General features: G+C 43.2%; 1 protein-coding gene across 3 annotated transcripts in view; it reads right to left on the bottom strand.

Moving 5' to 3' along the window:
- The window catches only part of ITPR1 (inositol 1,4,5-trisphosphate receptor, type 1), a 304,534-nt gene that overhangs the window by 159,733 nt on the left and 120,014 nt on the right, over positions 1-24,787 (bottom strand). Inside the window, exons 9-22 of one of the 3 annotated variants that reach the window (XM_012647244.1) lie at positions 22,822-22,917; positions 21,355-21,399; positions 17,623-17,777; positions 14,049-14,148; positions 12,905-13,065; positions 12,251-12,392; positions 10,069-10,227; positions 7,608-7,780; positions 6,214-6,333; positions 5,087-5,281; positions 3,689-3,940; positions 3,049-3,190; positions 2,152-2,305; positions 899-1,086 (exon numbers count right to left, since the gene is read on the bottom strand). In XM_012647244.1, the coding sequence (XP_012502698.1) occupies positions 899-1,086; positions 2,152-2,305; positions 3,049-3,190; positions 3,689-3,940; positions 5,087-5,281; positions 6,214-6,333; positions 7,608-7,780; positions 10,069-10,227; positions 12,251-12,392; positions 12,905-13,065; positions 14,049-14,148; positions 17,623-17,777; positions 21,355-21,399; positions 22,822-22,917 (2,082 nt within the window). Of the gene's footprint in view, positions 1-898; positions 1,087-2,124; positions 2,306-3,048; positions 3,191-3,688; positions 3,941-5,086; positions 5,282-6,213; positions 6,334-7,607; positions 7,781-10,068; positions 10,228-12,250; positions 12,393-12,904; positions 13,066-14,048; positions 14,149-17,622; positions 17,778-21,354; positions 21,400-22,821; positions 22,918-24,787 lie in introns of all 3 variants that reach the window. The other 2 variants (XM_012647253.1, XM_012647261.1) reach the window with 2 other exon arrangements.

Genomic DNA, 24,787 nt, shown 5'->3' with positions numbered 1-24,787 from the left:
AAATGAAACCTTCCAGTTACCAACGATTGCTCTCTGCCCATGCCCCACTTCTCTGTGCATCTTTACAGCCCATCTGACCAAAAAGTTATGTATCTTTACTCCTCAGAATCATCTCCTCTCATTCCTTCTTGAACCCAACCTGCGCCAAAACTTGCCCCAGCGCAGGGTCTTTGTATTTGCTATTCCCTCTGCCTGGGACACTCTTTTCCTAAATTATCCACAAGGCCAGCGCCTTGCTTCATTCACGTCTCTGATCACGTCACCTTCCTGGAGAGGCCTTCTCTGATAAGCCCATCAGATGCAGTATCCCTGGGCCCACATTCCCCACAGTCTCCAAGGCATCCTGAACCTCCTTTATATTTCAGCATCTCATAGCACTTAGCTTTAATATATGCCTATGCCCCCTATCAAAATCTAAATTCTTTGGGAGCAGGAATTTAATCTATTTTGTTCCCTTCTAGGTCCCCAGTACTAAAAGGCACTTGGCACAGAGTTGGTCTCAATAAATATTTCTTGAATGAATAAATGAATGAAAAATGAAAAAGGGAGGGAGCAAGGAGGCTCTGCAAAGTTAATGGAACCTTGAACTGAATCACGAATAAGCTACATGAGAAGCAGGTAAGTGAACTCTAAGCAGAGGCGATGCAGGGAGGCCAATGACTATGGAAGCTAAGGTCACTGCGGGACGTTCTGGCACAGCTGGAGTGATAGCCACGTCGGGGAGGGGTGGGAGACGACAGTAAAGGGATTACGAGAAGCCAGTGCACAAATGATGTGGAGGGATGAACTGAGAATGTGGCCCCCACTTTCTTCCCAGAGAGCCCTGGGTTCCATCGAAGCAGAGAGACTGGATCTGGAGGGTGCCCCTGTGAAGCCCCTGCCCCTGGCTGGTGGGTACCTGGAGTATCTCAATGATCTTCAGCTTGGTGTCCATAACCATGATGTCCTCCTTCTCTGGCTCTGCCTGCTTCACGTTGCCCTCGGGGGCGGCAGCCATGGGAGTCATGGGCAAAAAGCCTCCTCCCCGGAGCACCACCTGGGTCATCAGTTCTCCCACTCCGTGGATAGACCTCATCACGTTACTACCTAGAAGGGCCAGGACAGACCACGGTCATGACATCTCTAGACGGCCCTGAGGCATTTCTCATTACTTAACATGTCCCTACTCCAATACATTCTCAGGACCCTGGGAACCTGGCAAGGTCAATAATGCACACCAAAACCATGGGACTTCTGAGAGTAGTTGAAAGAGGTCCCCAAAAGAGCATTTCTGTATATTAATTCATCTGCCAAATTTTATCAGTCACCAACTATGTGCTTGTTACTATGCACAGAACTAGGGATATAAGAGTTAACAAGGCACAAATCCTGGCACTGCTACCAAAAGCTGCTTGATCTTGGGTACATTATATTATCTCTGAGATTCAGTTTCCTCTTCTATAAAATGAAATTAAAGGAGGCTTAAATGGTATAATGGAGCTCAACAAAGGGCTTAAATGGTATAATATACACAAAACGACTAAACAACAGACCTAGCAAATAGCGGGAGGTAAGTCAATGTACTTTTTCTGTTCTAGCTGCAGAAGACCAGTTAAACAAAAATCTATACGTGATCTAACAAATATGTGCTACTCTGACCTTAATTAAACTGGAGGAAGAAATAAACATGTGAAGACAGATTTTCCTATCCAGAGAATTCACAAAATGGAAATAGCTGCCAAGAAACAAGCCTGGATTTTATTTTATCATATACGAATATTGTCATCAAGGGCCTCATGAATATCAAGAACAATGACAAGGCATGCATTTTTGAGACGGAAACATTCAAAATGTTACGTAACTTTCAAATTATTCAACAAAATATATACACAGACTCCCATATATGAATATAAAGGAAAACTAGCAAAATACTAAAATCATGGACTCTAAGTCATAGGTATATGGGACCCCACTGTACTGTTCCTTCCGCTTTTCTTTAAACAGTATTTGAAAATGTTCACAATGGAAAGTTGCAAAGGAATGGACGAGGAAAGAAGATGGCATCACAGATGAGGTACAGCATGAGTGCAACAGGAAAGGCTGGGAGGGCATCTCTCAGATGTATGGGCACCATCAGATACTCACTCTTCAGCTTCTCCACATCACCGTTACCTTTATTCTCTTCTCCTTTCGCCATCTTGCTGATGGGGAAGATCGTCGTCACGTGCACACAGTCCAATATGGCCAGGAGGATCTTGGTTAATCGCAGAAGGTCAGAGAAGTTGTAGAAACCAAAGTATATGAGATTCCTGGCTAAATTTACAACCTATTGAATTAAAAAAAAAGACGATGATGGTATTTTATAAGCTGCATCCTTCAGTTCCATTCATCACTGACAATTTAAAAGTGACAGACGTTGGCCTTCCTTACAGTAAGGGAAGGCATATATTTTGCTTGCAGTTTCTGATAACATTTCATTTGGTTTCATAAGGAGGAAAAATAAGAAATGGAAACCTGCAAAACTACTGATCTGTTTTGATGACTAGTTAATTTTTTTAAAAAGAAGACCTAACCATTTGGTCTGCACAGCTTAACCCAGGAATAATATTGGGCAAGAAGAGTTATTCCTAACAAGGACATGGAAAACAACACTGCAATGCTCAGAAATATAACTCTCAAAAGGCAAAAGTGGTCTCAGAAACATTTTCACTCAAAGGTAATAAGGATCTATGTTCCTCAAATGGTTAATCTACGGCAGATCCCAAGCACAGCCCGTCTCTCTCCTGTCATTTTTCATACAAAGTGCAGAGTATGCATGATGTTCTATCCTTCTATGTGATTCAATTCACCTTTTGTATTTCTTTTAAGAACATAACTACTATTAAGCCAAGGGACTGCCATCAGTTCTATTTTACACTGGAAAAACTGAGCTCAATTTCTTTTCATTAAAAAACTAGAACATCATGATAAAAAAATATCACCACCTACTCCAATATTTTCTATTTACCCCAGAGAAAAATGGCCACTGAAATACAGATAACGCACATAGATCATTTTGTTATGACTTACCTCAAATGTAAGCTTATTCTTCTCCTTATCAGAGAAAGGAAACCTCTGACAAACCACATCTCTTAAATACTCCTCCACAAATTCCATGGTCTGAGCAAACCTCTCCTTAATTTCATCTTTGGAAGTTCCACTACTATCATAGCTGAAGGGAAGGAAAGGAAAGGAAACAAAACTTCAGGTTCTTCCCGTTGAGGTCTTCTCGGCCTCTCAGCCCCAAAAGTCAACATTCCCCCTGTCATCCCAACCCTTCCTACCCTTTGACCCTAACTTTGTTTTCATCTCCTTAGCGCATATCACCGATGTACATATTTTAGCCATTTATCTTGTCTATTGTCTGTCTTCCCCGCAACTAGCATAGAGGTAGTTTTCTAGTTTACTGACATATTCCTTGGCACACGGTACACACAAGTATTTGTAGAATGAAAGAGAGAGACAAGAGATATAAAAACACAATTATGCTATCCTTTACATTCCTAAGGAAAGAAATATTTGCCATCTACTTAATTTTATTTTAAGCTAAAGAAAAAAATTACTTCCTCTTTCTTCTATAATTTAATTAGACCACATGTGGTTTATCTACTGCTGTGCAGAGTGTTATAAATATGAGGTTTTAACATGAAGGAGAAGGAGCCAGGCTCACTCATCAATGGCGATCTCAGAGGGAATCTCCGACCAGAGGCGGGCGTATTTCACGGGAGTGACCTGCTCCTGGGGATCTCGGTCCACGTGCATGTGAAGCATGAGACGGCAGAAGGACGCCCTCAGGTCGTAGGGCAGGTTCTCGTCAGACATGCAGCGGAGAATGAGATCTACATCCAGCTGGCCTGATATTTCGTTGATGGCCAAGTACTGGCGGTCCAGACACATCCTAGCAAAGAGGTTCAGCTGATACCTGGAGAAAAGAAAGGTGACATAAAGCTCACTCTCCAGAGACATTCAGGATGAATGGAAACACACCGCGGGATAGTTCAGATGGCCCCAACTTTTATAGGAGTGACATTCAGCCATCAGAACTTATACATCAACACCCCTAAATTGCTCTTGTACACCAGATTTTGGCTTTACTACCAAGCAGATAAAAGAACAGTTCGAGCTATGCCAGAGAGTGTGGGTTGACAGCCAACAGTAACACACGTTTATCCAGCTGTGTTGGAGCAATTATGTCACCACCTGATTCCATTGGGCCCTTATCTTACAAAATAAATGGGAGAAAAAGGGTTAGGCCTAAGATGTTTGTCTATTTCTTTCTCTTCAGTTCTGTTTTTATACAGCACATTTAATACCATGTAGGGGCTGGGTGCGGGGGCTCAAGCCTGTAATCCCAGCACTTTGGTAGGCCAAGGTGGGAAGATCGCTTGAGGCCAGGAGTTCAAGACCAACCCGGTCAACATAACGAGACCCTGTCTCTACACAAAATTAAAAAAAAAAAATCAGCCATGTGTGGTAGCGTGCACCCATAGTCCCTGCCACTCGGGAGGCTGAGGCAGGAGTATCACTTGAGCCCAGGAGTTCAGGGTTAGAGTGAGCTATGACTGCACCACTGCACTCTAGCCTGGACGACACAGCGAGACCCTGTCGCTAAATAAATAAGAATAAAAACCATATAGGAAATGCTAAAGATACCACCCGTATTGAGGCTAATTAGAAATTCTATAATATTCTTAGGATCTTATATGATGTAAGTCACTCTTCAACTCCTATACATGTGAAAAAATGGATTTGAACCCAGGCAGCCTGCCCTCGCAGCCTGCCCCCCACCTACTGCCACATCTCTGTGCCATGCTGCTCACGGATGAACTGCCAGTAGGGGCTGATGTAAGCACCCATCCTCCTTGTGACCCAGCCACACCCTGATGTCCACTGACTAAGGATCGCTGAAATCTCACCCTCTAAACTTCTGAAATACCCATCTGGCTTTTTGCTGACAATCCTACCCTAGGGCACCATGTGATTCCTGTGTAAACAACAAATAAGCAATTCATTCCTAAGTGCCGCCCTTTGGGGCACCCAACCCAAGCCCTGCACATCTCCTGTTCACCTGTAGTAGCTGAGAACATCTCGGTCTTCCTTCTGCCCTTCTTTAGCGTCCTGCGCCAGTTCCCGCACACTCTTACTGCGAATCTCTTTGTTGCTGTCCCTCCAGAACAGCCACACCTCTTCCTCATCTTCCCCTGCCTCCAGAGCATTCTCTCCTGTAGAAACGCCTTCAAATTCAAAACGAGAAAGAACCAACCTAGAAAATAAGAGGAGGGAAAAGTCATTATTTTTGAAATCGCTAGCTTCGTTTTCAGCATAAAGACACACAGAAAGCCACCTGGTTTTGAATCTTTCCCACGGGCAGAGCCACAAAGAGCCTAACATTAACTTCTTCATACACTGTAACCCAGCGGTTCTCAGCTGGGGTGATTTTGTCCCCAGTGGACACTGGGCAATGTCTGGAGACATCTTTGGTTGTCACAACAGAAAGGGAGGGGTACTGCTGGCATCTAGTGGGTAGAGGCGGGGACACTGCTAAACATCCTACAACGCACAGGACAGTCCCCACCACAAAGAATTATCCTGCCCAAAATGTCAAAATGCCAAGGTTGAGAAACCCCGCATTAGCCCAAGCCCAACACTGAGTTATGCATGAGGAAAAAAACATCACTAGCTTAGGGCATCATTTAGCATTTTTTATAAACACTCTCCATGTTACTACCAGGAAAACTGCTCCTTTGCCAGAAATGAATTACCAAAACTCCTGTGGACCAATAAACACCTTTTCGACAGTGATAACTTAAAACTCTTCCCAACACTCACTTAATATTAACAGTGAATATGAATTATGCCCTCTGGATTTTTAAATTGATGATCACACTTAAAGAATCTTAAACTCTTAAAATTAAACGTGTAAAAATGCTCCCTGGTGAGTTTACATGACTTTTAGACCTGTATGCAGAGTAAGTGACATCATTGTGCAGAGGAGACCACACAAAAACAAACAATAATTCTTTAAACCAAGACTTTTCTAAAAGGAAGATCAAATGCCAGCCACCCTGACTTCAGACCAACTCAAGAAGCCAAGGGGCTAGGTTTTATTACTCACGAGCACAAACATCCACTGACCCACACATTTTCCATCTCACCCCTTCCTTGTCTTCATCTCAAACCCCAGACCCCACTCACTTGGTCTCAATCAGGATGTCGGCGTTGGTGGGATTCAGCACCGCTTTGCATATCAGTTCCTGGGTCACTGGAATCGATTTGTTCATGGAGACACAGAGGTCGGAGAGGTAATCTAAGAATCTATCCAGAAATAGAAACAGAGCAAAACGTTTCTGTAGACAGAGCAAAGGCTTGGTTCTTGGAGCCTGACTCTTCCTCTGGGGGACACGTCCAACATCCCTTGAACAGAACTCAGTGACACTTTAGGTTTTGGCGCCGGTGTCTACGGCACCACGAGAAACCCAGATGCCAGAGAGAAGAAGAAAGCAGCCGAGGAGGAAGATGGCCACGGCTGTGGTCAAGGAAGAGGTGAGGAAGGAGTGAGAAGGAACACGACGAGAAAGCAGTTCACACAACGAAGGACCAGCAAGGACATGGGAGCCAGAGCTGTGAGGGGCGAGGCCCTGACATTCGCCTGCCTGGTGGGAAGCCCGGCTCTGACACGGACGTCGTTTGGGGAAATGACTTAACCTCACTGTGCTTTGGTTTTCTCATCCAGAGAGGAGGATAAGGTGTCACTTTGGAGGGCTGTCCTGAGTAGCAAACGAGAGAACTCATGGAAATGCCTCCTCGGCTCACTCCCTGGCACATGAGCGGGCTCCGGAAAACGCTGGCTATTTTTACCGGTGGTAGTAGGCATTTTTACAGCAACCCTAAATGGTTTCATCTCCAGTGTGACTATTCGTGACACCCACACAGTAAACTGCTTCCACTCCCCCTGAAACAGTGTGAGTCTCAATTAGAAGGAGAAGAGAAGGGGAGGAGGCGGGGAGGGGTGAAGAGCGGAAGATCTGAGTGAATGAGACAGAACGGACAGAATTCAGTCACGTGAACAACAACACTCAAGGAACAACTCAGTTTGCAAAAGATTCTTGCTGTTGTAATTTAATTTGCCGGGCAGGGGAGGGAGGCAGTGGCACACGTTTTAACTGAGAATCAGCGGATGTTAAAAAGTGAATGAATAGCCAAGGAACATTGTCTCCTATTGTGCATGTGCTAAGGGCCAGGCACCTTACACGCACTTATTCTCATTTAACTTTCCTAACTACCCATTTAGCAGATGAGGAGATTAAAGCTCAGGAAAAAAGCCAAGGTCACTGGCTGGTACACATTAAAGCTAGGATTTCACCTCCCAGCCCTCACCCCCAACTTATTCCAATAACTCCGATGCCATGGTCTTGCCTACTTGTTAGGTATCAAAAGAGCCTCCCGATACCTAACTAATCCAAACCTGTCACTAGCAGCCTGAGGAAAAGAAGGCTAGTAAAAAGCACCAGCTAAGTTCCTGCCTCTTAAATGCATAGACACCCCACCACCGCCACCATCTCGCCCCAGGGACCCCACTCCCAGCCCACCTGGGCTCCCTGTTCTTTCGCACCAGACTGACAAACGTGTCAATCTCTGCTGCAGTGATGTGTTTTTCCAGGAGTTTCCGATTATTGTGGAGCAGGGCAGTGATAGTGTCCTCGGCCAGCACGTCATAGCCGATCTGCTTCTGCATGAAGCCAAACTGCTTGGCTATATACTCCTTTTAGGGAGAGAAAAGAGAGGTCAGCAGGAAGGAGAAAAGGCAATATGGTTAAGTTTAAAATAGGCAACGCAGCAACATTCCCTGGTGAGAATGACCACTCATAGGGTAATGACAGCAGAGCGGAGCATCTTTCTACAACTTTCTACCCTGGGCCAATACCTGCAAACTCCCTCACATCCTTTATCTTACTAAACCTGCCATACAAATGTAATTAAGCAAAACATCCTGTGTTTACATACGGATATTTTATTAAGTGTACAGTATAAATTTTAATCTAGCGACTTATTTTTTTTTTAAAGGTCAAAGGCTGTTTTTTTACCTCTGAACTTATTACTAATTCAGGAGGACTTCACTGTGCTCCATTGCTCTGTGCTGCTAAATAAACACAGGGTAAGGCTACCTGGAATTTGGAACAATGCTACCCCATTTTGTTTTATCTGGGGTAAAAATACCTTTTTAAAAGTCAGTGGGTAGCACAAGACAGTCAGGAATACCTAAGATAATCAATTATGTTCATGGAAAATATGAATACAACTTTGGCTTCTCTCTTTTGGGAACAGACATCACATTCCACAGAAATATCTGTGAACTCGAGGAAATCTCTTATGAACAGTTGCTTGTTTCTGTTCAAAGCTCTGTCCCTGCCCAAGATAGACGGCTTGCTCAAAGTTCAAGTGGCCCTTGAAACTTGCTTAAATTTTTCCCATTAATTCCTAAATCCTGGAAACTATTCAGGATTAACCTGGTGGACACAGGCCATGTTTCCAGCCTATACTCAGTAAGGACGTGTGTTTGGGAATTCATCATCCGCCAACTGACACAGGGTCCGTACTCAAGTAAGCAGATATGTCCAGTCCAAAAACAGCAAGAGAGACTGATTTAGTTTCCTCTTGTACAAGCAAAATGTCCCGGCACACCCTACAGACCCTGATATACCTTCATCTGAAGAGGGAGGAGAGGAGTAGTATAAAATCCCTCTGGCACTATCTGGGCATGTTTAATATCAATACACTGAAGTAAACACAGCTTGCTAACAAGGTTAAATTTCTAAAGCATTACTTAAGGTCAATACTACCTTTCTGATGACATAACAAAAACCTTTAACTACAAAGTATAGATTTAAAGACCAGTTACAGAGGCAGATGAAACCTTAAAAACAAAAGCCTCTTGCACCACAAGGCATGGATAATTAACATAAAGAGACTGGAGTCAAGGTTATAACAAGCATCCTTGTGTATGTCTACAGCAGGAGTCCCCAACCTATGGTGAGTTGTATCATTATTTCATTATATATTACAGTGTAATAATAATAGAAATAAAGTGTACAATAAATCTAATGCGCTTGAATCATCCCAAAACCACTCCCCCCGCCCCATCCCCTGGTCCATGGAAAAATTGTCTTCCATGAAAATGGTCCCTGGTGCCAGAAAGGTTGGGGACCACTGGTGTACAGGACTTCACATAGTGTAGGTTTTCCCAGTCTCAGCACTACTGATATTTTGGGCAGGACAAGCCTCTGTTGTGAGGGATGTCCTGTGCATTGTTAGGTGTTTAAGAGTATCCCCTGTCTTTATCCACTAGAGGCCGGGAGCACCCCCAAGTTAGAACACTCGAAAGGGTCTCCAGATATTGTCAAATGTCGCTGGGGAACAAAACTACCCCAACTGAGAACCACTGATGCAGCAACACAGTTCTTGGGTTTCCTTAGATCTTACAGTTGTTTGGAGCCCTGAAGAGGGTAGAACATTCATTTCATGGGAGAAAAACAACACATACATTTATATAAGTATATACATATACTATGTATAATAAGTATATCTATGTATAACATACACGTATCTATAGATAATGACTTAGAATATCATAAAACATAAGCCAGAACTAAAATAAAGAGAATGCTCCTAGCAAAGATGGAGGATAGAAAAGGGGACAGGAAGGAGAGATTCCACTGTGTCCGTAATATAAACACATTGGATCATTTCACCCCTAAGCCTTAAGGGAATATGCCATTAAAAATACTACAAATGTGCCGCCAACTCGAAAACAGAAATCTCATGGAAAGGTGGCTGCAGAAGGAGAATTCTCTGGCCCCTTTCTTAAGGATTCTGTAATAATATTCTTCCTGGGCTTGCAAACAATCTGTGTTTCCTTTCCAAGTGCAAACGACCCTTAACTATTCTCTATCCCTTATATAAATATACACTCGACACTTAAAATTCACGAGGAAAGTGTATAAACTCAGGGAGAAAACTGACAGTCTCGTCCCATCAATCCTTAATCCCAACCTGGTTCTTCCTGTAGTCTTGCTGCGAGTGCCTCAGCACCCTGTAGCAGAGCCGGCAGATGTGTCTGAAGGGAGCATGCCGCTGGTCCCCGAGCTCCTCCAGCCGGAGCATCGGGCCGTCGCCGCAGTCTGTGAATGGGGCCTGTAACAGCTTGAAGATCTGTTTGTGAAAATAATGAGTAAAACCTGGCATCATTTAGTGCTTCCAAGGCTAACCCTCCGTCTGGAAATAATACCACCTCGATGGTGGCTGGACCATGGGGGAAAGTTTCTCTCTCCAAACACATCAATAACCTGAAAACTATTCAGTCCATCAACTCAGACTGATGTTCATGAACTGAATCTGTCTGGACCCAACCAGTCCTGACATACCTGACAGTGTGGTGCTTAGAGGAAAATGGTTAAGAGCACACACTCTGGAGTCAGCAGATTCTAGGTTAAAATCACACCTTATTCCTTCCTAGCAGCACAGATCACAGTCAAAGAAAACTTCCGTTTTCTCACCAGTAAAATGGAAAGAACAACACCTGTATCACAAGGGTGTTATAAGGATGAAAAATGGGGTAACGAGCCTGACGCGCATCATCAGTGAAAACTCCTGCCACCGAATCCATTATTTTGGCCCCTCGAGGAATTGCTATTGTAGAATTGGGCATCAAGCCAGAGGTCTGACTTGGGAGTCATGGCATGAAACAGCTGCACATAATTTATTCTTGGACTTGAAATCCTTGTTGAAACATGATGGATTGTTAATAAATTTTGTCTATATCACAGAGCAAAAGAAGAAAGGATTCTCAAATCCCATGTTCCTAAGGAGAATTGTGAGACTTGCACTAACACGTTTCTCTTTTAGCTTTGGTGGCCAGAAATTTCCACACCAAGCTTGTGGGTCAATCTCAGTAGGTTTACAGAAAGATATGCATCTCTGTGCACTTCGCCTAACCTGGATTTGGCACTTTCCTGCCTGCAATTTGTCTTTACAGCAGTTTATTTACATTTATATCAAATAATACCATCTATGTATTTCTAGTAAACCACTACTCATTCTTTATGGAAAGATTTTGCGGTGATTTATAGGGTGCGCTGTAAGAGCCTATATAAGCCTTCCAAGTTTATCAAATACTTTAAATCTCCCAAACATAAAAAAATAACCTTAAGGACACATTGCACTTTATATATTTTTGAGGAAAATTAAGTTGTCAACTGACTGCTACTTGAGGTTCCTAACAGGTAAATCCTCACATGATTTATATTCGACAAGTATGGTAAAAATCAAACAGGCCAGGCACAGTGGCTCATGCCTGTAATCCCAGCACTCTGGGAGGCTGGCATGGGAGGATTTCTTGAGGTCAGGAGTTCAAGACCAGCCCGAGCAAGAGCAAGACCCTGTCTCTACAAAAAATAGAAAAAAAATTAGCTGGGCATGGTGGCGTGTGCCAGTATTACCAACTACTCAGGAGGCTGAGGCAGGAAGATCACCTGAGCTCAGGAGTTAGAGGTTGCAGTGAGCTCTGATGACGCCACTGCACGTTAGCCTGGGTGACAGAATGAGACTATCTCCAAAAAAAAAAAATCAAACTGTGCTATCGAGCCACGTAAAGACATGAAGGAACCTTCGATGCATATCACTATGTGAAGCAGTCAATCTGAAAAGGCCACATACTGTATGATTCCAATTCTATCACATTCTGTAAAAGGCCAAATCATGGAGACAGTGAAAAAATTAATGGTCTAGAAGGGTTATTGTGCGGGAGGGATGAATAGGCAGAGCACAGGGATTTTAGGGTGGTGAAACTATTGTGCTCATTGATACTATAATGGGGGTACACGTCACTATACACTTGTCCAAACCCACAGAACACACACCACCAAGAGTGAACCCCGATGTGAACTATGGACTTTGGGATGATGGGTTAATGAAGGTTCATCAACCGTAACCAACAGACCACCCTGATGCACGAATTTGATAGTGGGGGAGGCTGCGTGTGTGTGGGGATGGGGGGCATATGGGCCTCTCTGTACTTTCCAATTTTGCTGGAACTTAAAACTACTCTAAAAAATAAAATCTATTAAACCTTCAGTTGATCAAGTCTTCCAGGTGAGAATCCCCAACATCCCTCCATAAGAGCAGTGATCCCACTGATATCTTATAAAGCTAACTCCCCCACATCTGTCTCACTGACCTGCTTGAGAATATTCTGCTCTCTCATCAGTTTCTGCCGTTCTCTGTTGGGTTTGGAAAAGACCACTTCAAGCACGTCTTGGCCAGAATTAGTTCCCCCAGTGACAAAGTAAACCAAATCTTCCAGCAGCTTGGTTACAGACCTTAGGAGGAACAAAGCTATTAGAGACAGAAGTGTTCAATGTTCGATAGGCTGAAAGCTTCACCTTGGGAGCCTTCTGGACTGACAAACCAGTTAAACAGGACCAGACCCATTCCTTCCAATTTCCTCGAAACTGACAACCAAGGCCAAGTACCAAAAAGAGTGAAATGCAGAAAACACATTATTGTCCACAAAAGGACGATCGCCTTCACTACATACCAGCCATCAAATTTTATCTCAGAGTAACCTCATCTCATGACATTTAGTAACATGGTTCCAGAGACCAAGTATGAGACAGAGACAGAGAGAGAGAAAGAGATCTTTACAACTTTAGAGACTCTCAAAAATTGAGTGCAAAAGTACTACTTTGGGAAAATTACTGAAGCCACATAAATGCTAAGGCAGGCTACCCTCACACTCAGCTGTTCAGAGTCACCATTCTCCCACTCCACGAGGGCTGCCAGGAAGCCACAGTGGTGGAGGACGGCCGTGCTGGGCTTGCGGGGTGCTCACCTTCTTTCATTCTGGGTGATGGTACCCTTCTCCAGCTTCCCAGCAATGGAGCCCAGCACCTTGCTGGCATCATTGGCAAAGTCCAGGTCGCGAACTTCAGCAGGAGAAACTGGAACTATGGCAAAGGCTTCCTTATCTTCCTTCACGGGGGAGGTGCCAATCTGAAATTCCAAGTGGCCTTTATGAGACAGTCTCTCAGATGGAGAGGGTAAGACATTAATCAAAAGCTATGTTTACGGGATATTGGGCAATCCAAAAAACGTGGATCTATCTATCTTGCAGTTAAAATGACACAGGAAAACATGTGGAAGGACATACTCCAAATGGTTAACAATTGTCATCTCTGGAAATTGGTATTATGGGAACCAGTGAGGCAGGAAAGGGGATGCTATTATCATTTTGCAACTTCGTTACAGGGAACATGTACTGTTCTTGTAATTAAAGAAGATGCCTGCGTATAAATACACGGAGAAAAAGGCAAATATGGCAAATGGTAATTATTGACTCTAAGTGGGGATTATTATAAGGGTAGACACCATTCTTCCAACTTTTTATAAACCTGAAAGTGTTCATAAAAGTAGAAGGAAAAAAATCCCATAATCTTTCTCAATGCCACAACAGAAGTTCTGTTTGAGTGTGCTTCCATTTTTTAAAAGAAACCCCCCCCACGTGTGTATAATTATGCTCTACGCACCTGGAGACAGTGGGGAAGGAAAAGTGGGGAGAGAAAGTAAAGGGGCTGAGAGAACTTTCAAGAACTAAAAGTGTATATTGCAATACACAGAGAAATAAATAATAAAGACTGGGGAAAATCAACGAGACGTTCAATATACCTCAGGGCACAAGCAAACATTCCCCCAGCCAAAAGCATTCTTCAGACAGTCATGAAATCCTGACAATTGCTCAACCACTAGGGCAGAAGCCATGGAACAAAATAAAAGGCTCTGGTTATTTCAAAAGCCCTGGGCTTGCTTCACCCAGGTCTCCTGGAGAGAATTTTTTCGTCGCATTCAAGTCTGGCATGACCACGCTCTTGCCAAAGCAGCAAGAACTTCACAGCTCCATGTTCCCCGCCCGTCTTCCAAGGAGCCCTTTCACTAGGGAACATGAGACCAAGGAGAGGCGGCCAAGTTCTGGGACTTACTTTCAGCATCACCGGTTTTTCTTCTTCCTTGTCAATAGGAATATTTGTGCTGTGAACCCAGGTATTAGTACACAGGTGTCTGAGTCGAACATAGGAGTTCCTAAAGGGAAAAAACGAAGGGTCTTAGGGACAGGAATATTTAGGTTTACTCTATAGTCACAGGCCTAGAATTTATTTTGTCAAAATAGAAAGGAATGCCAAAATGGTTTTCCTCCCACTGCATACACTGGACAATATGACTTAGAAACAAATGGTTCTGGTTCAAGTTCCCTTCTGATGAACTCACACTAGAAAATGATTCATAATGACTCTAAGGCTATACTTCTAAATATAAGATCATACCCTGTAAATGAGCATCACGGCACAGACTGACCATGAGACAGAGCAACACAAAGTACTTACTGAGCTTATCGTGAGAGATAATAAAGCAATGACTGAAAATTTATATGGATCAATAAAACAAAAAAGTGAAATCGCAGAATTTCACCTGGGAAAAACAAGTAAATATTTACTAATGTTGTGGTAGGAAAAGACTTTTGAACCACGTAACAAAATATAAGATTCCTAAAATTTTATTTTATTTTTTAACAGATCCCATGAAGAACTATAAGATTCCTAAATTTTAAAAGTAAAAGATGAATAAATCTTATTAAGTCGTTTAAAGTTTATATCACCTGTACAGCAAAAAAAAAAAAAAACATAGTCATGAACAAAGTTGAAAGAAAAACCCTAGGCCAGGCATGGTGACTCACGCCTATAATCCCAGCACTTTGGGAGGCTGACACAGGAGGATCGCTTGAGGCCAGGAGTTCGAGACCAGCCTGGGCAATGTAGTGAGACCCCAGTCTACAAAAATTTTTAAATTAGTCGGATATGGTGGTGCACACCTGTAGTCCCAGCTACTCGGGAGGCTGAGGCAGGAGGATCACTTAAGCCCAGGAGTTCAAGGTTACAGTGAGCTATACCAGCACCAGTGCACTCCAGCCTTTAAAAACAACAACAAAAACCTCCAGCATAAAAAGGTTACTAATCCACACATATTATAAAGCGCTCTTAAAAAAATCAATAAGAAAAACATGAATATTGGAAATGAAAATTGGACAAGGCCATGGATCAGTAATTTAATAATGAAATACAAATGGCCAATAAACATGGCAGCATTCAACCTTATATACAATTTACACAAATTAAAACAACATATCATTTTATTGTATTAGATTCCAAAGATCTCAAGTGATAAAACCCATTATCAACAAAAACTTGGAGAAATAAGTTCTCCTGTGCACTGCTGGTGAGAGTGCAATCAGCTAAAACCATGGAAAGGAGTCTGGCACTTTGTATGTAACATGTAAAATACATAACATGTAAAATGTGTCTATTGTTTCAGCTAGCAATCCCATTTCTGGATTTTTTCCTTAAGAGATGACAGCACAGGTACAAAATGAGGCACAAAGATGTTCAACAAGAAATTATTTATAATAGTAAAAACCTGTAAACAATCCAATGCCTCAATAATGGTCTAGCTAATTATAGTGCATACAATAGAATACTACAGTTATTCAAAATGATGATAATTAAGACTCATTTACTTGGAAATATATAGAAAATATTCAGTAAAAAAATCTTTAAAAAATAGTATATGATCCCATTCATAATAAATTAGTCATCTCTGTATACTCAGAGACCTTTCTGAAAATACATAAACCAAAATGCTACCAGTAGTTACTTCTGAATCGTTGAATTGTATGTGATTTTTACTTGCTTCTTTGTTCTCCATGAGGTTTTAAAACATTGTTGCTGTTTCTTTTTACAGTGAGTGTGAATCATTTATACAATATTTTTCAATTTTGCTTGTCTTCTGAAGAACTAGTAGAAATAATGACATAATTCTCACGCTTAAAAAACCTACCATCCCAGGAGTGAGACCAGGTAAGTGCACACAAGGCAATCGTAAATATCACAGGATGCACAGCAAAGAAGCGCACTACCTTGGGAGATAGTCAAGGAAGACCCAAAGAGAGTCATCAAAGTTTTCTGTTACAGAAAACTTGAGCTGGAACTTTAAACGTTGGTGGGACAGGGGCAGAGAAAAGAGAATGCAAGTTTTTGCACTAAAAAGAATTTAGAACAATGGTGTACCATGCTCACGAGAAAGGGCAACAAAATCAATCAGTCACACCTCTTCAGTAGATCCCCTTTTTTCCCCATTATAACTGTTTTGAACATTGTAAGTTAGGCCAGGAGACAGCAACCATAGTGATATTTGCTTGACTAGAGTGAATGGAAGTTAAACAACATGAACAAGATATTTGACAAGGAGATTTGCATTTTTTTATTCTGAGTGACTTAGATTCATTTCCATCTTTTCAAAGTATAACCAACGCTTGGAGCTTAGCTTTTAATTGGATGATTACATTCTATAGAGTTCTACGTTGAATTTCATTTAAGACACAACAGGGTAGTCTATTGATTCTCCAAAGACGCATTCCCAGTCCTTAACTCAAAAGCCATGGTATCGGGACAATTAAAAAAGGGCCACAGAGCTGGATGCTCTCCCAATGTTCACTTGATGTGCACAGTTTACGCATACTACAATTTTATAATCTTCTTTAGCATATCCAGGATTTGCCATTATTCCTTTCATTTTGGTTCTGAAAGATTCTTTTAACTGTGACTATTACAAAAATGCCTTTGCTCATAACATTTTATGGATATTCATACATCTAACACTAGACTTTCTGATCTTTAAAGGAGCAAAATTTAACACAACTTTAAGATGAAGAGAAATGAGTATATTACACCTAAGGTTTTTTATGATTCCACAGGATCAATGAATATGATACCCTGTTCTCTTCTGGCTCTGAGGTTGGTGGCAAAGGGCAAGAACAAATAAAAATTCATTCCAAGCAAAGACAGCAAAGACCCAATCCAAGATCATAAGTGAACACACTAGTCAACCATGCCAGACACTTTTTCCTGGGTGATTACAAGTAGATTTTCTTGCTTCTGATTTTTGAATCAGTCTGGGGACAACTCCCCACAAAGAAAATTTGCCAAGAAAAAAACGGTAATAACCGGAATATAGAAGCAGGGGGTCTCCAAACCGGTCACCCAGAAACTTAAACTTTCCCTTCCCGCAGGATCACGGGGATCTCTTCCAACCCATTGGGGAATATGGCCAAGCAGCACCTCACTCCCCCTTTGCCAAGAGTATGCCAGGAAGCATCTTCTGATGGAACAATGTGATATTTCAAATGACATGCTTCTGTTCTTTTCCTAACAAACTAAAACATTTAGCATATTATATAAATGTCATTCCCGTCTTCTGGGATCCTAAGAAAAATTCATTAAATAACTTCCAGAACAGAAAATACAACATATGGAAACAATTACTTAAACTGAAATGCAATTGGGTTCTACAGACCTAAAAGCTAGCTAGGAAATAAGGAGTAAGTCAATGAGAATGGAAGCTTTTAAAAAGCTCTATGCCCCTGTCTCAAATCATATAAGCCATGGTCAGGCTGCATGTACTGGCCCTGATTTCTCTTGGGATAAGCAATTTTAAAAATCATACCTTGGGACAAGGCTGTCACCTCCACGGAGAGTGGTGGGGTCTAGCTCAAAAATGGAGGAGATGTCATTGCCTTCAGGCACAGAGACCAGGGAGTACACCATCTTTTCTTGGGCATTTCGTAACCTACTTCGAGACGCATCCTGATCAGGGTCCACCTGAGAAGGAAAAGTCATCAAATCAAGAATTCTGCACGCCAAACCTCTTCACTCACTGCAGTTACTCCACAATCCACAGGAACAGAGAAGAAACGCTACTGAGTGTCAACAGCTGGCAGGAAAAGGACCACAGTTTCAGAGCAGTCCTAGATGATAACTGGCCATGTGCGCCAAGGATCTTTACCCTCTGCCTCGTGTTGCAATAAAAATGTTTCACCAGTGTGGCATTAACAGCAATCAATACCCACGGAAAGAGTTCTGGGTGATAAAGGACTCCGCAGAGCCACACCCATCTGCAGAGTTGTGGGAGAGGGGATGCACGTTGAGGAAACATATCCCGCAGATTTGGTCATGGGTAGTTGTGTTAATCTATGGTGATAATCGTCTGCTGACAATATGATACATACAGCTACTTCCCAGGAGAAAAAAATAAAAGAAACTTGTATACAAGGGTTCGTAAGCAGAGATCTCAGCGTGGCCAAAAAATAAATTATTTGAGAAGTCAGCCTACCCCTGGAAAAAATGTCCATAATTAATCGGGAAGGCGGCTGATGACAACTCGGACAAGAAGGGCCTCTCCAGCTGCATCAGGGGTTTGGCAGAGACTGAAGAAAATCTGAGAGAAAGCTGGTGCACGGTGAGGAAAGCTTTCCTAGGCAACCGGAAAAGCACACCCTAGGCTCCAAGGGCCATCTGCCTGAGGGGATTTGAGGAGCGGCTTAGACTAGGCGCTGGCTCTGAGAGGCTCTGCCAGCTGTCTCGGCGCTGCAGCTCTATGTGGGACTATTCGCAAAGCCTGCCGTGCTTGCAGGGCGACAGCATCCACCTGCATCTACTGGGAAACCAGTTTCTTTGTCACTGGCTTGCTTTTCTCAGGCCAAAGTCCTGCCTCCTTTCCAAACAGGGAGGAGGGAGACGTCACCAGGAACACAAAAGAATCAAGAAAAGCAAATGAAAGCAAAGGCAAAGGGGACAGCCTGAGAGATCTAACTCCACGGGGCATCAGAGGGAGGAGCACAGCCGTAGTCTGCTCTGTCCACTCAGCAGCGGCCGCAACTTCTGTCTGTAAATTCAAAAATATATATACACAAAATAGTTCTTTTAATACCCCCAACCCTCTGTCTCTTCCTTGCTCCATGCTTTCTCCTCTAATAACTCGTACCTCTACCTAAACAAACCCGAGACCCTTTACTCTAGTTAGGCGAAAATAAGAGTTAAGTAGAGAGCGACAGGACACCCCTACACCCTCAGTTTGGAAAAGAACTTTGAACGTTTGCTCTCTCCTGACTGCCTGGCAAAGTGCTCCCCATAGTACTTTCAGAATAAACTCCGACCCGATCATGGTCTGAGACACAGGGCTCGGCCACAGGCTGGCAGTTAAACAGCAGAGACCTGCGGGGAGTCCAGAGGAAAATTACAATCGCATTAAGTCCACCGTATCCGGAGAGTGACTGAGAAACCGCGTCCTCACGCGCTTTCAGGGCGCAGTCGGCGTTTGCCACCTAGTGGGAAGAAAGGCAGATGCGCAAGAGCCCGCAGGAGAGTGAGCCTCGGGTTGTCCTTTTTCTCCCTCTGGCACCAAGCAAGTGGCCTGAGGGTGCTGAATTTAGAAGGGCAAGCACAACAGAGCTGAACGAGGTCCAAGGCAAACACCATAGGCACTGGGTGCCAGTCTCAGGGAAACCAGTGAGCGGGGTAGAATGAGGTGCTCCCTCTCCCACGCATGAGCAACTCTAGGTTTGCCAGCCAAGTTCCCCAGCCAAGAAGAGGGGGAAGGGCACAGGAGTCTCTCAATAATAACACACATCTCCCCTCCACATGCAGACCACAGCCCGGGCCATAGGGGAGTAGCCAGACCGATGCAGTCTAGATCTGCCTGATCTTGGGCGATTTAAAAAATGCCATTTATACAGACGAAGGAATTGAGGCTCAGAGAGGGAAAGTAACTTGCCCAAGGTCACACAGCTCATAAGTGGTAGGTCTGATATTTAAACGCAGGTCCATCTTGCTCCTCCATCCCGCTTTTCATCACTCTGCTCTTCCTCCTACACTGCAAACACCAGTCTTCCCTCACACATCAAGAGGCCAGGAGAGCAGCCCCATAGCCCCCAGAGCACAAGATGCACTCAGACACCAGCTGTCACTAAAGAAGCCAGGGCTTGCTCAATCTGTGTTACCTTAGACGGCAACACGGAGACCACTGGATACAAGTCACACAAAGGCAGTCCCTTCTCTTGAAATAAAGAAGGTGCGAGGACAAGAACTGCTTTAGGAAACATGACGCCCCTGCCGATGCAAGTGTTCAAACAGCTCCATGAATACCGTGCAGAGTGGTTTTACCAGAGAGTTGACAGAAACTCCCTGTGCACCGACAGAAAGCTGGACCAGATCAGTGTTTTCCAATCGTGGAATGAAACCTTTCAAAACGGACTCCCAAAGTGAGGGTAAAGAAGGAAGGTGAGCCTCAGGTGCTTCACCAAGGGGCAGAAAGGGGAGGAGAAGCTCCCCAGCAAGTCCACAAACCAGCAGCCCTCAGCTCTAACTCCCCTGAGTCTCCTTCGAAGCTAACATTCTTCCCAAACATAACTGGAAGGGTGACTGTGACTGCAGAATTCACACCACTTCCCAAGGACAATGACGTTTTGAATTCTTTCCACTCCAACCCCCTTCATTAATGTGCCTACGTTAAAGTCCTTCTCATCTTTTCAAAATTTAACTAAAAAAAAAAGAAAAGGGAAAAAAAAATATCCTCAGTACTGCCTACCATATCCACTACTGAGATCATCACACGGACGGACACACATGTCAAACAGAGCAATATCTACTTGGTTTTTTGCTTTGTTGGGTTTGTTTTTTATCCTAGACCAGAATCAGGCACTCCACAAGAAAACTGTTTTACTTATACCCACCATTTCCACGTAACACAACCACCGCCTTCCTCAACCCGTGCCGGTGGACACGAACCCCAAGTGCCTACACAGCAGCACAACTTGGCAACAGGGTCTCCACGGAAAAATCCATTTGGCATTAAAATTCCAAACCACATTGTACACAAAAGCCTATTTCTGACTTTGCAGAAAGCAAGGACAGAAAAGATGTTAGACAGTTGAGTGTCTAATCAGATGCCAGATGTACCACACCTCCTGTGTTACCTGCACAGTCTCAATGACACTACCCACCTCACACGGTTATTCCTTGGAAAATATGAGTGAGTCACAGATTGAGGTCAACAGCAATAAGATGAGTGCTTGTAAAAGGCCAACTTTGACATGGGCCGTCACTGTCTCCAAGCTAGGAGTATTCCAAGTGATACTGCAAACTTTTCCAACTCAGAGGCAGAGACCCCTTGACCAGGCACACAGAAACAGCACCATGACCAACAGTCCCTTGCACCAATCAGTACACGAAGGAATATGATCCCCCTCAAGGGAAGCAAAGAACATGACCCTCTTTTAAGGCAGCGGGTTTCTCCTTCCCCAGCACTCAATGGCCACAGTGACAGTTTCTTAAATGGGGATCCAGATCATTTGGCCTCACCCTACCAGACGAAGACAGGAAGGCTCTTGCCCATACTTACTGAGGGCTGAAACTCCAGGCATTCTTCCTCAAAGTCAGGGTCTACCTGATGAAAAAGAATCATTAGGAAATTAAAACATCCATTGCTTTGTTAAGGACTGGGCCCCACATGGAGGAGACTTCCAGGCCTGCAAACATCCTTGAACAGCTAAGAACTTGTCCCTTCCTTCTGTTCATGAAACCTGCATGCCACAACAATGACACACGTCACATGGGTACAACACACATGGAACAGTCTACCAGTCACCAACAGACGTCTCTCAAGTGTAGACAGGGAAACACAATGAATTCACCAGCAAAGCAACAGTTAAAAGTCTGAGATAAATACAAGATCAATACACAGTCAATGATAATCCTGCTTATTTTTAGTTAAAAAAATTTTTAGATCTCCAGCAAGAGCTGCATTAGCCTCAAAACATAACAGATAATGCAATCACCATTAGTCTTTAGCAAACCACATAAATCAACATTTTTCACAGATGATTAGTTGGATCCATAATTCCCCATGGCTCCATCTTAAATCTAAACTTAGACTTGATCTTCAGTTCTTAAACATTTCAAAATCATCAGTTCATACACATATCAGGCACCCCGGGGATGAACACATTTAGATTTCAGCATTCCTCAGGTCCGCCGCAGAAGCGGTCGGACGCCCACGTGCCACCTTGGAAATCCCTGAGTGGTCTCACCAGTGGTGCCCGACAACAGGAAGGGTCTTTTGATGTACGACTAGAATCTGACATGAAATGTATCATACGTCTTCCAGCAGATCAGAGTAAAACTCAGCATCTGTCACATAGTAGGATGGCTCTTTAATTTGATACAAAAATTAAAATTCCTCCTATCCTTCAGTACTGTCTTTCCTGTCCTCAAAAACCCTTCAGACATTTAAGGTCAAGTTAATTTCTGTGATTTTTGACATTCCTACAAGTAAAAGATAAGTCCTTGTCTATTTCCCTCATGTTCTGAGTGGTCAGATTTCTTTATAAAATTGTCTAACTGCACACGTCTTGATGCTTCCATGCTTCCGACGTTACATACCATGTTTCCGCTGCAGCCGAGACCCAGTCACTCATGTTAGCAGTGGGGCTGGCAGATAAGATGTGGGGAGGGAAGTACAAAAGAGCAAAACAGAAAGAAAGTCCTAAAATTGGCATTACTGGCATTATTTCCGTCTGGAAGTCGAATGCGCTGTCCATCATGCCACAGAGCCAGGTAGGTTGGCATTATTTTCTAAACTACCTTCCCCCCATATCTTGATCAGAACCCCTGTCAAGTGCTAAACTGTGGTTATTATTTTTGCCTCTTTCTTTCCAGGGAAAAGAGGCAGAAGGAAACAGAAAAACAAGAGGAAAAGCAGGTGACCATTTCCCTAAGCCTTTAGCTACCCACTGGCTACAGGACAGTGAGAAAAAGGTGGTTGAGTGCATCAGCCTTGAAAGAGAAAACCGTGGGTGCTGCCACTTACCTCTGCTGCTAAGTAATGCCCTGTAGCCAGGTGTTTGAAACGGAAGAGGCTGTTCCAATATCCAGCTCCGCCGCGACACGGGTCATGTTGGACCACCTGCAAAAAAGAAGAATGATCACCAGGAGTTGAAGAAATATCAACCCATACTCAGGATGACACTGAATCTGAGACATCGCAAGTCATAGTTCAGGAGTGGTATTTACAAGCTGGAAAAGAAAAAATCAGCGTCTTCCAACAAACCCACTGCAAGTATCACATGTAACAACCAAATTCAAACGTATGGGAGTACAAAATAACATCTCTCCAAAGAAGAAATAGTGTCTCCTGGTTAACCCGGCCAATAAAGAACAAGGAAGCTGAAAGCCTGACGTTCCCAGACTCACATGGGGCTGGGAGGTGCCCTGGTTCTGACAGGCTACAGCAGAGAGACTCTGTGGAACACCTTCGGCATTAACAGGGACATGAAAAGGGTCCCGCCTTGGAAGTAGGGCTAACTCAGCCCCCAAATTAAGGCTATACTACACTTGACCTAATGAAGCTTGAACACAGGCCTCCGAAGGATCAAACTGATCCACAAGTAACTTTACTAACAAAACAGAAAAATTCAATACTCTTTAAAGGAACAATAGATTCCAGACACTCAGTGAACTCCGTGAAATCCAGCAAGACACGCACGCACACACACACACACACACACACACACACACACACACACACACAGAGCACATGGTAATCTGATTAATGTGAATCAGAAATAAAAAAATCTTTAAAGCAATGGCAGGGGGAGGGCGCGTGGGAGAGACACTATATAGGGAACAAAGATTTTTAAAACCCTCTTAATTAATATCAGAAACAATGCAAGCCAAAAGACAGTGGATCAAAATCTTTAAAGTACAGAAAAAAAAACTATCTGCCTAGAATTCTGTATCCAACAAAAATATCCTTCAAAAATGAAAGCCACCTGGAGAAACTGGGACCCTAACACACTGCTGGGGGAATGTAAAATGGTGCAACCACTTCAGAAGTCAGCCTGGTAGTTCCTCAAAGGTTAAACAGAGTTACCACGTGACCCCCAACCCCACTGTCAAGGAGCTTGAGAACATACCTCTACACAAAAACTTGTACATGAATGTCTGGAGCAGTATTATCCACGACAGCCAAAAAGTAAAAATAATCCAAATGCCATCGAATGATAAATGTATGAAAAAATATGGCACAGCCATACAATGGAATATTATTTGTCAATAAAAATAAATGAAATACTCATAAATGTGGCAATATGGATGAACTCCAAAAATATTACCTGCTATGGTCTGATTGTTTGTGTCTCCCCACCCCAATTTCTATGTTAAAACCTAACCCCCAAGGTTACGGTATTAGGAGATGGCTTTGGGAGGTGATTAGGTTATGAGGGGCAAAGCCTTCACAGATGGGGGCAGTGCCCTTATATAGAAAAGAGACTCAAGAGAGCTCCCTGACTCTCTTTCTGCCACGTGAGGACACAGCAGATGAACCAGGAAGTGGGCCCTCACCAGACACTGCATCTGCCGGTGCCTTGATCTTGGACTTCCAGCCTGCAGAAATGTGAAAAATAAATTTCTGATGTTTATGGTGTTTTGCTATAGGAGTCCGAATTAGACTAACACATCACCCTAGGTAAAAGAAGTCAGATACAAAGGACCACATATTGTAGGATTCCATTTACACAAAATGTCCAGCATAAGTAAATCTATAGAGCTATCAAGGGCAGGAAGGTGGGGAAGTTTTAAGGGAAAACAGGGAGTGACTGCTAATGAGTAGAGAGTTTCTCTGGGAATGAAAAAAAATGTTCTAAAATTTACTGTGTCAATAGTCACACAACCCTGTAAATCTTCTAAAAACCAGTGAATTGTACGTTTTAAACGTGTGAATGGTGTGGTAATGTGAAGTGTAGTGCCATGAAGCTGTTACTTTATTTTTATTTTTT

The sequence above is a fragment of the Propithecus coquereli genome, unplaced genomic scaffold (genome assembly GCF_000956105.1).
Source record: "Propithecus coquereli isolate 6110/MARCELLA unplaced genomic scaffold, Pcoq_1.0 Scaffold107, whole genome shotgun sequence".
In the NCBI taxonomy this organism is placed as follows: domain Eukaryota; kingdom Metazoa; phylum Chordata; class Mammalia; order Primates; family Indriidae; genus Propithecus; species Propithecus coquereli.
The sequence above is the reverse complement of the archived record's forward strand: the minus strand, read 5'-3'. Positions and strand labels throughout refer to the sequence as shown.